Below are 17,456 nucleotides of genomic sequence, written 5' to 3' on the forward strand. Positions count from 1 at the left end.
TCCCATCCATCCCTCCATCCCTCCTTACCTCCCTCCCATCTGCCCCATCCCTCCATCCCTTCCATCTCTCCTTACCTCCCTTCCATCTCTCCTTACCTCCCTTCCATCCCTCCTTACCTCCCTTCCTCCCTCTCTCACTGCCTTCTTCTTTTCCTCTTTCCCTCTCTCATTCCCTCTTTCCCTCCATCCCTCCATCCCTCCTTCCTGGTGATAACCAGTGGTGGGGAGGTTTTGGGACCCAGGCATGGCCATGCTTAGTGCATCAGGCGGGTCCCTGTACCCTGCTTACCAGGAGAGGGAAAATGTATCCCAGAGAATTTGGGTTTGTTTCTTCTTGCAGGAGGAATCGTTCCCTCTGCCCTGCCTGGATCTGTTCTGTCTCTGCATGCAGCAGGGTTTCTGATAACCAAGCAGCAAAGCAGCTGTTCTTCAGCAAGACAGGGAGACACCTGGAGGGAACATGAACAGTCTCTAGACTGAAGTAAGCTTCAGTCAGGTGCCACCATATCTTCTCAGATCAGATCCTACCATAATTGAGCTTCCACTAACACACTGAAACCATTAAAAACCAAATCAATGTGCCCATTTCTCTTGAAGAGACTGGGCACTGTTGCTCCAGCTTCCCACCCAGCATCTTGATGGAAGGGAGACTCAGACTGGAGATTATGAGGAAATTCTGTACAGTGAGGGTGGGGAGACACTGGAACAGGTTGCCCAGGGAGGTTGTGGATGTCCCCTCCCTGGAGGTGTTCAAGACCAGGCTGGATGAAGCCTTGAGCAGCCTGGGCTGGTGGGAGGTGTCCCTGCCCATGGCAGGGGGGTGGAACCGGATGATCTTTAATTTTCCTTCCAACCCAACCCATTCTAGGATTCTCCTCCTGTTGCAGTGCCAGCAGGAAGAAATGACAGCTGCAGCAGAGGCTTTCCCATAGTGGGTGCCATGCTAACCACCTTCCATCGCCACCTTCATGCTGCACAGAAGGGAGGAAAGCCCCTGCAGCACAGGGCTCCTGTCCCAGAGCCATAACCCAGCTGCCAGCAGCACCACGTTTTGAAACTCATGAGTCAGTTTCCTCTCCTCTTGCCCTGCTGAACCCTCAGCCTGATGCCAGTAATGGCTGCCCTAGAGAAGAGCCAGCAGCCCATCAGGTGGATTTCCTGCTAGGATGGACTGAAGTGTTTCCCTTCCCAAACACCACCTCCTGTCATTGTGGTTGCAATTGTTAACAGTCTTAGGTTACTGCGTGCCTTTGTTTTTCTCCTCTTGCTTAGGAAAGGTTTTGAGGTCAGATTTCAGAGTTGTTTGGAAAAACTCAAATTTTTGTGGTTCCACCCATGCAGCAAAAAAAATGAAAAAAAAAAGAAAGGATTGTTCTGGCAGCTTGTTGTCATGTAGGTTCCCACTCCACAGTGGTGTTTTTAGCTCTGTGTCATCATCATCTCTCCAGAAAGCAAGCAACAGAGTAAATAATTAGAATCTGGTTTTCAAGGCTAATTTAACTACAGCAATAGAATTCTCCCTCTGGGAGAAGAAAAAAAAATCTTGGATGGAAATTTTCTCTCTGAAACCATGAATCTTCTGTTACACCATCAAATACTGGCTTTTGGTGGGGAGCAGCTCTGGGGACAATTTTCACAAGCAGATGCCTCCTCCTGCAGCATATTAAACACATCTTCCATGGCTTCTGAAGCAGTGGAATGGGGTAGTTTAACTGCCCTGGGGCTTGTGTTTGTAGTGAGGGTATCCTGGTGCATGTGCTGCAGTGTCAGTAAGAATCCAGGATTACTCAGAACAGAAGCAGGTCTGTTGTCTCTAAATAAGACTTAAAAACAGGACAGGAATAGATAGGGATTCTCTCCTTGTGCAGAGCCATGTTTACCATCACTGCTTTTCACAGTCTTCTATCACCTGATACTAGGGAGAAGAGACCAATCCCCATCTCACTGCAACCTCCTCTAAGGAATTTGTGGAGAGCAATGAGGTCTCCCCTCAGCCTCCTCCACACTAAACAACCCTAGGTCCCCCAGCTGCTCCTCACCAGCCCTGTTCTCCAGACCCTTCCCCAGCTCTGTTGCCCTTCTCTGGACACTCTCCAGCCCCTAAATGTCCCTCTTGGAATGAAGGGCCCAAACCTGAATGCTTCTGAAATTTGGTCCTGCTTGACTCTCATGTTTGTGACACTCTCCAGCTAAATCACCCCAGAACTTATGAACTGTAAGCCACACACCCCCCCACCCCCTTGTTGTAAGTGTGATACAAATCATGTCACACACTTACACCTCCCCACACCCAGCCATACTCCCCAGCAGCTGAGCTCTACCCAAATTAACCAGTGCAGCACCTTGATGCCCCTCAGCCACTTCTCCTTTGGTTTGCTGCCTCCCTGACCCAGCAGCTGCTGCTGCTGCATGGAGAGCCTCATGATGAGGAGGTGGCAAACTGTGCCAACCTTCGTAGGAGGACATCACTTCAGGCCACCCTTTCCTTGCTATTCTTTTCACCCAGATTTCTCTCCTCACTCAGTTCCACTCTCCTCCAGGCTTCACCTTGACCCTAATCAGTCTCCATTCTCTTCTCCCCATCACATCCATCACTGACTCACACTATGTCCTCTTTGTACATCTTTGCACCTTAGAAAGAAAAATTCTTTGCAGTGAGGGTGGGGGGACACTGGAACAGGTTGCCCAGAAAGGTGTGGATGCTCCCTCCCTGGAGGTGTTCAGGGCCAGGCTGGATGAGGCCTTGAGCAATCTGGGTTAGTGGAAGGTGTCCCATGGCAGGGGGGTTGGAACTGGATAATCTTTAAGGGCCCTTCCAACCCAAACTGTTCTGTGAATCTGTGAATCTTGTCTTCATCCCTAGAAGGATGGCACAGCCCTCACTGCTGGGCTTGGGCAGTCTCAAGGAATCATGCTAGGGGATGTAGGGTGAAGGAAACATGGCTGAGACAATGCCATTAATTACTGTGTAAGACAGGCCGTGACTTGCACTGAGTTGGGAAACAGGGATCTTGCTGGGAAAGGAGGGAGAGGAAGCCACAGGGCATGCAATGGAGTGTACGGGAGACTCTGGCAAAAGGCACTGAGCACCTGGCTTGCAGTGCCAAGCTCATCTATTCAGGATATCTACTGCCTTAAATCAAGCTGTAGCTGCCAGACTGCATCTTCCTCCAATGCAGGCTGCAGCAATCCAAACCCCTTTCTTCTCAAGTGCTTGATCTTGTACTCTGTGCATTATGTCCTACTCTCCACCTGGTTTCTTCTCTGAGGACTCCTCAGGTGATGGGAGGAGCCCCTATGGGTTAGTCAGGGAGAACCCAGGGAGCCTGATGGAACTTCTCCAGGCCCTCAGCTTTCTATAAAATCCTAAAGCAGCAACAGGACCAACCAGGTTTGCTGGATGAAAACTCTGGCTGCTGATCCAAGCCCTCTGATCTGACAGGAGCTTTGTGCATGGACAGTGCAAAGCAAATCACAAATCAGTTCATTCTGTAGTGATGCCAGGTGCGTCTGTTTGCTTCACCTTTTGGTGGCATGAAGGGAGGGGACAGAGATAGACCTGTTGTGGTTTGGATTCAGCCTGCCTGAGCTCAGCTTCAGCAATCCATCCCTACTCTGAAGTGACAGAGAGCACATTTAAAATCAGCAAACACATGTGCCTGTCCTGTGAGTCATGTTCCACATGAATGCAACTCCAACAAGACAAAGGTGAAGGATGCTCCACTGCAGTGGAGATGCTCTGGGGAAGTGCATTTGGTGTGTCTTGTTGCCACATCCATGCTCAGTGCTCCACATCCTTCTTCTCTGGATGAGAAAGACAAACTTTTGACATGGTTCTGAGGGACTGGGTGACTCAGTGCTTTTGAAAATCCCATTCCAGTGCTCTAGGAGTCTTGTTTGGTTTTTTTCCTTTTGTAACCTATGCTCAACTCCTTAGTGACCTGAAAGAATTCAAAAGCAGATTCTAGAGCTTAAAATGCATGCTGCTGCATTAAAAGTTGGATGCATGCCACCTCTATATCCTATTTTTTGAGGAAAAGTGGAGGTCTGGCATAGTAAGGCAGGGATTTTAGCAGAGGCTAACTGCAGATGACAGTGCCTGGGCATTTGAGTGTGCCTGCAGACCTACAATCAGTGTCTGCTGTGTTTTGACCCTGTCTTATGTCACAGACTGCTCTCTTCCCTTGTTCCTGAGACAAACACAGGTGTTGAAGGCTGTGATTAGATGTCTTTGCCAGCCTGCATTACATTATTATTTACTCAAGTGATCGACTAGATCTAATAAAAATTCTGAGATGTCTTTTAGCAGGCAGTCTCAGCACAACTGAGCTCTGTGGAGTCTTTCCATGCACAAATCCTGCAGCTTCAGCCCTTAAATACACCAAACTTATTGCTGAATCCCAAATGGGAGCCTCTTCCTGCTTCCCAGTGTCTGCTGCACTGTAATGCTCCCTCGGCTGGCCCAGAAATGAAGCCAGAATGAGTCATTCCCTAGCCCTGCTCCCAGCTAGTCAGTGGCAGCCATTGGTAAACAAATGCTTTGTAACTCAGCTCTGAGACAAAGAGCTGGTGTCTGCCAGCTGCACAAGGAGGCAGTGTGTGTGGCAGCCCCCAGAGCCTGCCCCAGGGCAGGCCAACACTAACTACAGGCATGAGAGGAACTGCCTTCCATGGAAATGTGCCAGACAGCACAGGTCTGAAGTGATCTGGGCAGCAGGGGGATGGAGGCAATGATGTTCAAAGAGTCCAAACAGGGAGATAAAGAAAGGAGGGGGCTCCTAATCCTGGTAGGAAGCCTACAGCATCTCCTTGCTTAGGACCTATCATCTCTAATCACAGCTTCAGAAGAAAATGGGTAAAAATACAGAACTTGGAGGTGCACTTACAAGGCACAGTGCTGGGCTGTCCAGAGACACTCCAGCTAACCTTGTGTGCTGAGGCAGGAGAAGGTGGCTCAGTTTCCCACTTGTTCTTGAGTGGGCTTAGCTGTGTGGTGCACTGGGGCTGCTGTTACTGGTTCAGGGACACGTGTGTTGCACAGTGCTGGGGAGATGTGCTCATCTTCATGCATCAAAGAGCAGCCTGAGGGGGAATCTCATCACTGCTGATCAAGACTTCAAGGGTGGATGGGCCCAGGCTTTGTTCAGTGGTGCCCAGACAAAGGGCAGCAGGCTGCCCATAGAAGTGCTGGCGTCTCCACCTCTGGAGACATTGCAAACCCACCTGGCTGTGTTCCTCTGTGACCTTCTCTAGGTGACCCTGCCTTGGCAGGGGTGTTGAGACTGGATGATCTCCAGAGGTCCCTTCCAAACCCCTACCATTCTGTGGTTCTGTCACCAGGAGTGAACTGTTGCCTTCAGCAGGTGTAATCCATCTCCCAGCCCCACCTGAAGAGGTGCAGAGACATGCTGTGGGTCAGCAGCTAGAGTCACTGCCCAGCTGAAGGCAAAGCTTTGGCACCACGATGCAGCAAGCACCAGAGTTTGGCAGGGTTTGACTCTAGCAGGGTAAACAAAATTCAGCAACTGTGTGATGGGCAGGCTGCCAGCCTCCCTGCAGGAGTACAACTGCTCCCAGCTGCTGAAGGCCATGCTGTGTGCAGTGATGTGCACCATTTTCTCAACACAAAAGTGGCACTGAGAAAAGCCCACTGAGGGAGAAGGGGAGGGCAAGGCAGAGAATACTTTGGGGAAGCAAAAATATGACACCCTTGGCTGATTCTAGCATGTGACCTGGGTCTTGGGATGGAGTCACAGCATCAAGTGCTGCCTTGTTAAGCACAAATTGCTGGCCAATGTCTTGCCTTTTCTTCTGACATGACTGGGTGGGAAAGGTCTTTATGCTTTCTCCTGTCATCAGACTCAGGCAGCACATGACTAAGTGACCAGTGACATCCTCCTTCAAACATTCAACCCAAGAAAGAGGAACTTGTGGGGACAGCTTTAGAAGAGGGCATGCAGACTTCACATCAGCTAAGCTGTATTTCAAGGCCCATGAAATATTCTTGTTGCTGCCTTATTTATATCCCTGGCTTCTTATTTCATTGATGAAGATACTCCCATGCAAGGGTAGTGAGACTGTGGAACAGGCTGCCCAGGGAGGTGATGGAGTAACCATCCCTAGATGTGTTCAAGAAGCTGTAGATGTGGTGCTCCAGGATACAGTTTTGTGGTCATGGTAGCTGGGTTACAGTTGGAGTCGATGAACTGAAAGGTCTCTGGGCAACTTCTTTCAATCTATGACCACTCTTCCAGCAAAGAAATTTTTCCTAATGTCCAACCTAAAGCTCCCCTGGCACAACCCATTTCCTCTTGTCCTATTGCCAGTGACTTGGGAGAAGATACCAACATCAGCCTCACTGCAGCCTCCTTTCAGGGAGTTGTAGAGAGCAATGAGGTCTCCCCTCAGCCTCCTCTTCTCCAGACTAAACAACCCCATGTCCCCCAGCCCCTCCTCGTATGACACCCTCCAAACCCCTCACCAGCCTCACTGCTCTTCTCTGGACACATTCCAGGACCTCATTGTCTTTCCTGTACTGTGGTGCCCAGAATCACAGCTGGGCTAAGACAATAACATGGGAAGCTCCAGCTAAACAAAGACATTTTCCTGTAAAGCTTGCTGGCACAGGTAACACACTGCAAGAAAGCCTGGGAAACAATAACCACATTCCACACCAGCTCCTGCCTGAGTGTCCTCTCAGGAGCTGGCTTTCCCCAGGAGCTAACCCTACATTTCTGGTACTATCTCCACCTTAGAAGCTTATCCCTGCCAGCTGCAAACACAGAGGTCCTACTTTTTTCATCACAAAACTCAAGTTTGTATTTGTTTTCCCAGTGCTCTTCAGACTTTGGACTCTGATAAATTTCTGAGTTAAAAGTTGTTTGAAAACAAATATTTGGATGTCATTGATGCTGCATTTTTCAATGGGCCTGGCAAGGTAAAGGATCTATGTGGAAGTCAAAGCTTAAAGCTTTGGGCGTGTTGATTGCTGAGCAGCTCCCCAGGAGCCAGCAGTGCCCTCATACAGCCCAGCAGGCAGCTGTGTGCTGGGCTGCAGCCAGAGGAGTGTGGGCAGAGGGCAGGAGAGGGGATTCTGCCCTTTGACTCTGCTCTGCTGAGACCTCACCTCCAATCTTGCCTCCCGTTCTGGTGTCCCCAGCAGAAGAAGGACACAGAGCTGCTGGAGTGAGTCCAGAGAATGCCACAAAGATGTTCCAATGGCTGGAGCAGCTCTGCTGTGAGGACAGGCTGAGGGAGCTTGGGGTTTCAGCCTGGAGAAGACTCTGGGGGTTGATGATACTCTGGAATAGTTGCCCAGGGAGGTTGTGGCTGCCTCCTCCGTGGGGGTGTTCAAGGCCAGGAGGGATGGCAGGGAGGTTGGAGTAGATTATCTCTAAGGTGCCTTCCAACCTGAGCCATTCTCTGCTTCTATGATTTATTCTAACCTGGGAGGAGGTAAAAAGCATCAGGTGCCAGTCATGAAATGGTGTGTGAGCTGCAGCTGCACCAGCTAGGGGAAATAAGAACAACAGAAAACATAACTTGAAAAGACAGTGACTAAAAAACTAAGGAAGAACAGCTTTGGTGACTGCTCTTTAAGAAGGATGCAAACATGAAAGCAGGGAGAGCTACAGGAATGATTGCACACCCATGACCACCAGGCCAAGGTGGAGCAAACAGAGTGACTCACACAGATAAGAGATAGCTGATGGCATGCATAAGAAGCTCCAGCTAAGTACAAGGGTGATAATGAGCAACTGGAAATACTTTGCTCTATGGGTTTGTTGGGAGGGTTTACGATGCTGAGAGCAACTGAGAGACCATCTCCTCACTGCCTGGCCAGGCAGTCAGCCACACTCCTCATGTGCCACCTGCTGGCTTCTGGGAAGTGCTGCACAGGGAAGCATCCAGTGTTGGTAGCCCAGATACTGGCCCTTCTTAGGAGAAAGGATGCTTCAGGGCTATGGTTTCTTCCCAGAGTGTGATGCAGGTCCGAACTAGATGAATGCTTTGCCTTTTCCATCTTTTTGTCTGCTTGGGTGGAGATCTAATGTGGAAACTGTCAAGCAACTGCCACAAAACCCTTCATGGCCCTTCTGTCAAGCAACTGCCACAAAACCCTTCAGAGTCTTCTGTTTCAGGTTTTAACGTGGCTTCTAGGGAAAGCTCCTTTAGACTGAGCTTTCCAATGGAAAGCTGCTACCTACTTCCAACCTCACCTGTGACCTGTTCTCCTTCCCCTCCTCACCAGAGCTCCATAAAAGCACTGCTGGGTTTTTCATGTGCTTAGGAAGATCTCTCTGCAAACCTCCATAAAGCTTCTGGTGCCAAACTCTCATTCTTGGGTTGTCTGTGGACAGCCTCAAGGCTTAACAGGGCTCCTTAACTTCTATTTCTTTCATACCTGTTCATGTTTCTATTCTGTTTTCAAACTAGAAGCACTTTCCAACACAAGGCCTCTTTAAGAAAAGTGCTCTCTAACGTCCTTAATACAGCCACTGTGGAAACCATGGGATCAGACACAGGCCAGGCTCAAAAGCACTCCCTAAAGAGCATCCCTACTGCCACTGTCAGAGCCAGAGGAGTGGGATGGGTGACCAGGGCTCTGATTCAGCAGGACGTTTCTCACCTGAGATTCCCTCTCACCACACTAGATGGCACAGCCTGCAGAGTGATATTCAGAAAGCTGACTTAAGACAGTGCACATGGGCCAGGACTTCCTAGTACCAGCTGTGGCTGCAGAGGTGTTTCTAGGACTGTAACCATAAATATCCAACCTACTGTTCTGGGTTGGAGATGGGAAAAGTTGTCAGGTAAGCTCCTGTCTGCAATGATCTGTGTGTTTGCTCCAGAACAGGAACCTCAGCCCTCAGCATCCTTTTCTCACTTCTCTGCTGTCCAGCATCTCTGCTTCTAACACTCATAAGTCATGAAAGCAAAAGGCCTGTACAAAACAGGCAGTGAGGACAGGGAACCTGAAGGGTCAGACAATTCTTTTCTGCCCTGGTGTGGACTTACCCTGGACTAAAATGCAATCCTGCCCAAGAGGGATGCAAATTATGAAGCATTTTCAGGTCCTGTCCCTCAATGCAGCCACTGCTAACATGAAATCCTTGATAAAGCTGAACTCCTTGCTCACAGAAACCTCCCTCACCTCTGAACTCTGGCTCTTGCCCAGCAGGAGAGAAGCATCTAGGAGACCACAGCCCTCAAAGTGCATTTGACCAGCAGATGCTGATGGCACCTGGAAGCAACTGGGCACAAATATCCTCTAGGAACCGTGTAGGATTTGTGTGGGAATCTGGGATCTGGGTTGTAGAACTATCCTTCCCTGCCTGGCTGTGTTCCAAGCTTGGCTCTGGTGGCACCTGGGTCCTTTGTGAATCCCTCTTTCTGTACTCATTCAAAGGCAGTGATGACAATTACTCCCTGAGCACTAAAGCAAGCTGTGTGCTTTGCTTCAGTCTTATACAGACACTGAGTGAAAAAGAGTCTGGCAACAGAAGAGACTTGTATGAGCATGGAAGATGAATAGGACCAGAGGAGACCTTTGCTCTTTTCTTTGCTCATTAAAGCAGCACCCTGCCTTTCATTGTGTGTTTTTTGTGTCTTCAAAACAAACTGTTCCTTAAGGATGTCTCTAATAGTCCCTTCTAAGCTCAGTGTCTCTTCCTTCCTCTGCTATTTTATCAACTATGTTTAAGGATAGAAACACTGGGGTTAGCAGTTCCAAAGTGATGAAGGCTCTCTTCTAGTGATACAATAATTAATGATTTTTGTCTGCTCTGCTTCAGGGAGATGAGTAGGTACCTAAAATTGCAGTACCTACATCCAGACGTAAAGAACAGCAGCAGGTAGGTGCCCTAACTGATAATCCTGCCTGAGCAGGGTGGGGACAAATGCAGAGCATGGGACTGTCTCTGTTTTGAAGGCTAGAAAAAAGGAGTCTAAGTAAGCTGTGAAAATATCATCTACTACACAAAGAGTGTCAGTAGTTAACACAACTCATTACAGTCCAGTGTCTGCTTTAAGTAGCAAGGCTAAGCTGCACCTTGAAACATCAAGAGTGGTAAAACAGAGTGCAGCCAAACCCACAATCACTTGAGACAGTAGCCTGGCAGGTCCTGTCTGCTTCTCAGTTCTTGTATTATTGAACAGAAGATCTGAGCAGTGTGTGTTGAGCACATGCCCAAACTCATCCCACACATCAAAGCACCCAGAGAGATATTTTTGCTGAAGCACAAGCTCAGCACTTTGCTGGAGGAGGGCTCTGTAGTGACTGTGGTAAGCACAGAAAGCACGACTATTTAGATCATGGATTCTATGTATCTGCACAGGTCACCACTCACTGCACCATGGAGACTGCACACTTGTGCTTCTATAAATTGGAGTGACATTTACTCTCCTGTTAAGCTGAGGTAGCACTGCTTTAAGTGACATTGAAAGATTAAGGCATTCACACACTGGAAATAGACTTATTGGGACATCCACTTAGCCCTTCTCTTTTCTAATGAGATAGGGGATGAAATCTCATCAGTGGGCTTCAGAAATCAAGTCATGACAACACCTTTGGTCAGATAAAGAGAATGGATTAAAGAAAAAAAAAAGGCAGCAGTAGAAACTGAATGGAGCTGCCACCCCCCAGTTCCTTCTCTGGTGATAATCTTTGGTGTTAACAGTCCAATAAACACTTTCACAGTTGTTTAATTACTCCAGAGCTACCAAATTGTAAGTTGAATTTACTAAATCTCCTGGGTTCCTAGTAAGATTGAGCTGTATAACCTTTTTAACTTTGAAATAAAATTTGACATCATCACTTCAAGAGAAAAAATGGGTAGTAAAATTGAGGTAAATTAAAACAAACATCAAATATGCTTTGCACTAATGGACTCTGGAGTCTTGGTAGTCCAGAAATGCTTCCTGAGCATAATACAGACACAGGAGAGCTGGATAACATTAAGAAATCTAATTGTAGTTTTATTCTTACTTAAAATGTAAGTTTATCTTATATTAGAGTATGATGCAGAAATTATAAAATTAGTAGAGAATGCATCACACTTCCAAAGGATAACAGAAACCTTGGATTTTCATTCAGAGGGGATGCAAAAAAGGGGGAGAGCTTGTAGAAAAGGAGGTGAGGAGAGAGACAAAGCACTAAAACTAGAAACAAAGCAGCCATACAGCACAGACTTGTTAGAGTCTCCAGTGCTTGCTTTCATGTAAAAATAGGAAAGAACCTCAACTTCTGCGAGTTATCTCCCTTTGTTTTTGCATTATCTGTGGTTTAAAACACCGCCAGCACAGCAGAGCGCCTGAAGGAGATGAAACGAGGAAAGAAGGGGGAACGGGGAGAGATGGCAGCAAAGGGGAGAGGTGGCTGAAAAGGGGCAGCCAGAAGCCTCATAACTTTCTCTCGCCTAACTTCTGCCTTTCCAATCCTGCCCCCCCGCGCTCCCAGGGCAGCCTCCTCCTCCTCCCTCTCTCCCTCCCCGCCGGGGCGGCTCCTCCCCAGGGCCGGGGCCCGCCTTAAAGCGGCGCCGAAGGGGGCGGCAGTGGCTGCCCCGCTGCCAGTGCCTGGCCATGGCCCGCGATCGCGGCCCGCCCGTGCTGCGGCAACCGCCCCCGGTCGCTTCTGCTCCGCGCTCCCCTGCCGCCGCCCTGCCCGCCGAGGCCCGCGGCTGGGGCTGGCTGGGAGCCGGGCTGTGGCCGGCGCTGCTGATGGGGCTGCTGGCCGCGCTGCTCGCCTGGCTCTGGTACGGCAGCGGGGACGGCCGGGGAGAGGAGGGCGGCGGTGAGGCGGCTCCGGTGCGGGGCGGCAGCGAGGGGTCCCAGTGCGAGGCGGAGGCTGCAGGTACCGACGGGGTGCTGGGGGAGCTCGGGCCGGCCGAGGCTGCCAGCGAGGGCTTGGGGCTGCTGCCTCCGAGCCCAGCTGCGCGGCTTAACCCTGCCTGGTGTAATTCGGTGTCATTTCTAGGGGGTCTTCTGAAGAGTGGTGGGCAACTGCCCGAGGCCGCGGCTGCTGTCCTGACAAGCCCTGGGAAGCCAGGAGAGGATGTGGTGGATGTGGCAAAGGAAGAGCTTAACCATCTTCAAAGTGACAAACCTCTGGAGATGGAGCAGCTGCTCCCCGTGCAGGGTGCCACCGACTCCAGGGAGCATCCAGCTGATCCGCAGGACAGCCAGGCAGGTGACCTGAGCCCCCAGATGGGACAAGCAAGTGATGGATGGTGTGTGATGAACTTGGCAGGAGTATCTGATGATGTCTGTAAGGACGGAAGTGAGGAGCAGCCAGTTGAGAATAAGGACTTGGACCGTGAGGAGTGGGAAGTTGTTTCTGAGCACGTGGCCTGGGGGGAGGCTGGCAAGAGTGGCAGCCTGGAAGACTCGGACAGCAAGGAATGGGAACAGGGAGACTGCCCTGATGGGGACCTGAAAGCCAAGAGGGTTGCAGCTGTGCCCCCCATGTTCCAGAACATCTACGTGACTTTCCGGGTGCACTACTTCACGCACTCGGCTGCCCAGCTGCTTGGTGTCACTGGTGACCACGAGTGTCTTGGCCAGTGGCACAGCTACGTTCCCCTCAAGTACGATAAGGATGGCTTCTGGTCTGAGTCTATTAGTCTGCCAGTAGACACCAGAATGGAGTGGAAATTTATCCTGGTGGAAGATGGGAAGGTGAGACGTTGGGAAGAATGCAGCAATAGGACCTTAGTGACTACACATGAAGATCAAATAGTTCATCAGTGGTGGGGGTACCATTAATGGGATTTTGGAAGCTACTTAACCAATGGCAAACCTGCTTAGATTAATCACAGAGCCCCTAAACTTCACCCCTTCTTCAGCAGAAGACCCTCTCAAGTGCAGAGCTCTGTAAATCCCGTATTGAGCCTGGTTAAACCATGTGAGCTGCAGATCTCTGCCATCCCCTTTAGGAAATCATTGGGCAGCCTGAGAAATCAACTTCAGACATCTTCTGAAGATGTGCAAGGTAGGCTCTGAAGGCAAGAACAGCTTCCAAGCAGCTGCCTGCCTGAGTAAATCAGGGCCTTGGACTTGATGTTGCTTTGAGTTGGGACTGTGGGATGCATCTTTGTACCAACTGCTTAGGGCTTTGGAAGCACAGTGAGGAGTGTGGTTACCTACACTGTAATAGGAACCTAAGTGTTTTAACTTATGTAATGTGTTAAGTGAACAATAAACACTTTCAGACTGACAGTCCATCACAACCTGCCCAGTGAACTGCCTCATTTTAATAACTGACAGAAGTTTAGTTTCTTCACTTGAAATCTTAGTGCTAAACAATCTTTGAAAAGTGACTTGGAGGAACTAACCCCCAAATAGCTCGTTCTCTACTCCCTGCTCTCCAGGAAGCACTCAGCTCATGAAGGCTTGGCAGATAGGTCCCTTTTGGGCAGATCATCCTATTGAGGGGAGAGCAAAGGTCAGAAAGGACTGGCTGGGCTTAATGAATTACTTGGGCAGGGTGGGAGCAGGCTTTTTAAAAACCTGGACTGCTGTGGTGGCTGTGGAATGGGATTCCTTCTGAAATTGAGTTAGGGGACATATTCTGCTTCCCTGGGAACAAGGTCACAGGGTTGTTAGCAGCTACTTAGCTTGAACGTGTGCCTCTCCCACAACTGCTTCTGCTAATTCATTCCTGCTTTGCATGGTGGAGTGGTCTGAATATGGGACATAGAATGAATTTTGATGAGAGATTGGAAGATGAGCTCTGGAGGCTTATCTCCTGCATGTCTAGTAGATAATGGACATCAGGTTGGTGGAATCATACTAGAGCTGCTGTGAAGAACAAGTGTCTGAAATGTTACTGGGACTTCAGCAGCAGCTGTTCCATGAAACAAACCCATCAAGAGTAGGCTGGGCTGCCTCCTCATGCAGACACAGCCACAAAATAGCTGAAGAAGGTCTTGGGGAGGGTGAAGAGGGAGGAAGACTAAGGCAAATAATTCCACTGGGAAGCTGGAATTTCTGTGTGCTCAACCAAGCCCCTCCCAGCTGTTGCTACATGGCAGAGCAACTTGTTCTGTGTGTCAGTTACTCCTGCAGAGGGTCTTTGCTCTTAGGTTGTCTCCAACACCTGAAGATTCAGGTGAATAATTTTTAATTTCCTTCAAGAGAACTTTCATAGGAAAAAAACAACAAGGTAGAGAATGCGGGTAGGAGCTAAACTCAAGACTGACTATAAGCTTTTTGTTAACTGCTTGTCCAGGATGCAAAGTATCCCTGCAAATACTGTGTGAAGAAATACTGCAGGTCTGGAAAGAATGTGGTAAAACTTCTGACTCCAAAGGGAGAGGATGGAGCTCAGCAGGTGGTTGATGCTGCTTCAGTGGTCTTATGCACAAATGCATGCACTGGTCTTCAACTTTCACAAGGAACTAATGTGGGACCTAAGTTATTTGCTACATGAACTTAAAAGGCAAATAGGATGTAGTTAGCATGCCCTGGGTTGAAAAAATAAATGGAAATAAGCCTCATGTTAATATTTAGGTGCCACTGCTTCACTAACAAATATTTCTCCTGTTGAATTACCTTTTGCTTACTGTGCTTAGACAGAAAGCTCTGAAGTTCTGTCCATCTGCACCACCACTGAGGACAAAATATTTGTGTGGGTTTCACTCAGTAACTCACAGCTTTACCTGAACAGGTAAAGCTGTGCTGGAACTAATGGCTTGGCACCCTAATTGCATTTGTTTGCACTCAACTTTTCTAACCATAAATTGAACAATATGGAGATACAGCTAAAATAGAAATGGATCTTTGGAAACCACTGAAGGCACAGCAAAAGATTATTTCAAGGTGTTTACAATTCTTTTCCCATTAATGCAAGCTCTTCAAATAAGGAGACACTGCCAACTTAAAGCCACTGCCATTTGAGTGTATTTATAGCTACACTGGAGGCCTGTCTGAGAAGATTAACTGTGCTATTGGATTAAGATATTCACTAGAAATCCACTTAACCCACACTAGAATAGATTCTCTAATGCAATGATGAACATGTTTCAAACAGGCTAACCCCACGAAGTCTCCCAAATTAAAAGCAATTGGGCTTTTTTAATTAAACACCCTGCACTTGAGTCCCAGGGGCAATGCATGTAGTCCTCAAGATTGCATCAACCTGCTGACTGAGCAAGGTTTCTGCTCTGCTGCTGCTACAACCTCAGGGTGATGCCATTCACATCACAGCTTGCCCAGCAGGACCTGTGCTATGTATATTAAAAATAATTTGCGTGGTAAAAGAAAGAAGTTTGGATTTCAGGCTAACTGGAGGAGCTGAGTAGTGTTTTCTCCTGGTTTACAAAGGTGATTTCTCCTTACTGAGCAGTGTTGTCACTCATGAAGGTAAATGTAACCAAAGTTGCCTTGCTGCATGAAATTGATTGTGCTAGAATGGGCTGATACTTAATACAATGTCCTGACCCTGGGACTAGTGGAGCTACCTGTGAGAATCAAGATCTTGTTGACATTCCTATGTGGATCTAGCAGCCAGCTGCTCAGGATACCTAAAACCAAGCAACAAACTGTCACAGTCAGCTTGGCAAAGCCAGAAAGACTGCAGCCAACCCCCTGCCATTGAAGTTCACCTGCTCACACTGCTGACAACAGACTTAGAATCACAGAATGGCTCAGGTGGGAAGGGACCTTAGAGATCTTCTGCTCCAACCTCCCTGCCATGGGCTTCTGACAGGCTAGACGATTTGATTACTTTTAGGTGAAATGCAATCAATCTACTCCTATTTGTGAAGCAGTTTGGTGCATTAACTCTAAATGCTGTGCCTGGATGGAAAGCTGAGCAGACAGCCTGAGGCTGGACTGGCTGCTAGGCATAAACCAGTTTGAAGTCACACAGACAAACCTGCACTGCAACTTGTCTACTTCATATTCACTTCCCAAGCACCTTTGCCAAAAGCCCTTCATGCTCTCTGGGTATTAAAGTTACAGTTTGGAGTCTCTCCACATGATCCATCCAAAAATATTAGACTGCTGTTAGGTTTTGTCTCTAGGGGGTTGGTTGCCAGCTGTGGTATCCTGCTGTGGTCAAGATTTGCCTAACAGTCCTCCTGTCATCCACCTGTATGACGTGGAACAGCAAAGTGCTGTTTGTGGCATGACATGGAATGAAAAAGTGCTGTTTGTACTGCTAAGTGCAGGATTTTTATATTTCTGCTTTAGAGCCCACCAGGCTTTGACCTTTTGCTTTCCCAGGCCAGTTCCTTGCCTTCTGCTGGTGGCAGGAAGAAGCCCAGGCCTGCTCCCAACTTGGCTGGATTGCAGCAGGAGGATGTTAAGCTGCCTTTTTTGCTTGGCAGAGCTCCCTTCTCTCTGGCTATTTGTACCTCTCCACCTGCTCCTTTCTGTTCCCACAGGGCTGCAATCTTTTGAAACTCTTTTTTAGCTTGGCTCCCTGAACACAACTGAAGGAGCACTTTTCACTGACCTTTTGTAGCCTTCTGGGCCATGGGGCTAACAGATGATCTCATTCTCTACATCCCTTTTCTTATGAAAACTTTGGCAGATCTGTCAAACACATGTGAGAAGTCCAAACTGTGATCCACAAGCCATCTAAAATGAGCCTTTCCATTTTCAAAGCAGCTGATTCCTAGGAAAGGAGAGATGCCTCTAATTAACATTTTGACTGACAGCTGAAATTAATCAGAAATACAGAAAACTACTTGAATTAAATCAAAATGCTGTTGCCAATAAACAGCTGAGAAACAACCCACTAATCTTTTCTTCCTACACAGGAGATCTCAAACTAAAAAAATAAACCTCCAGAGATTTGATCTGCTCTGAATATTAGTAGAGTCAACAAATCAAGCTTGGATCTGCATGGTTTGTTCTCATGAAGCTAATTCTGCTGAGCCACAGCTACAAATCATTTGGTTTGGCCAAAATCATTGGCCAACTCCTGGAATTTAAGCATGGAGTTCCACACTGCCCCAAATCCAAGGCATTTGCTGCATTTCAGGAAGCAGATAATGAAGCAAAAGACTAATGGTAGCAAAGCTGCTCCACTAACACCTCCTGCTGCCCCTGGGTCTGCTTTTCTGTGCTTGGGTACTGATTTATTGCAGAAGGACATCTTGTTAGTACTGTTTATAGTAAGGACTTCTCTGGTACCAAGCCATTAGTTTCCATGGCCAATTTCTCAGAAAAATACTAAAAATAAATTTTGGAGAAGTTCTCCATTTGGGATGAGTACAAAGTTCATCCCCTGCCTTTGTTCCCAAGAACTATCCTATTCCCTGAGATATTGTCAAACACTAATGAGGCTTTAAACATCAATCTGACCCTGCTTATCTTATTACTTTGAAATTGCTTTTAGCATTGGATCACCTTTTAGCTCTTTTAAGTGCAGTAATTTGCCCACTGCTGCAAAATCCTCAAATGTCAGAAGACACAGAAATGTGGAAAATAAATCCATGTGTCCCAGGTGT

General features: G+C 48.1%; 1 protein-coding gene across 1 annotated transcript; it reads left to right on the forward strand.

The window, feature by feature from the left end:
- Positions 1-11,580: 11,580 nt before the first annotated feature.
- On the forward strand, positions 11,581-13,214 carry STBD1 (starch binding domain 1). The gene is made up of 2 exons (XM_054392369.1): positions 11,581-11,851; positions 11,975-13,214. Exons 1-2 carry the CDS (start codon positions 11,581-11,583, stop codon positions 12,760-12,762), a joined length of 1,059 nt encoding a protein of 352 aa, XP_054248344.1. The 3' UTR covers positions 12,763-13,214.
- The last annotated feature ends 4,242 nt before the right edge of the window (positions 13,215-17,456 follow it).

Source organism: Indicator indicator, chromosome 25 (assembly GCF_027791375.1).
Source record: "Indicator indicator isolate 239-I01 chromosome 25, UM_Iind_1.1, whole genome shotgun sequence".
Lineage (NCBI taxonomy): Eukaryota > Metazoa > Chordata > Aves > Piciformes > Indicatoridae > Indicator > Indicator indicator.

Coding starts and splice junctions, on each gene's coding strand:
- STBD1 (XM_054392369.1), top strand. CDS start 11,581: ATGGCCCGCGATCGCGGCCCGCCCGTGCTGCGGCAACCGCCCCCGGTC. Junction 11,852..11,974: donor GTGCGAGGCGGAGGCTGCAG/GTACCGACGGGG, acceptor TGTCATTTCTAG/GGGGTCTTCTGAAGAGTGGT.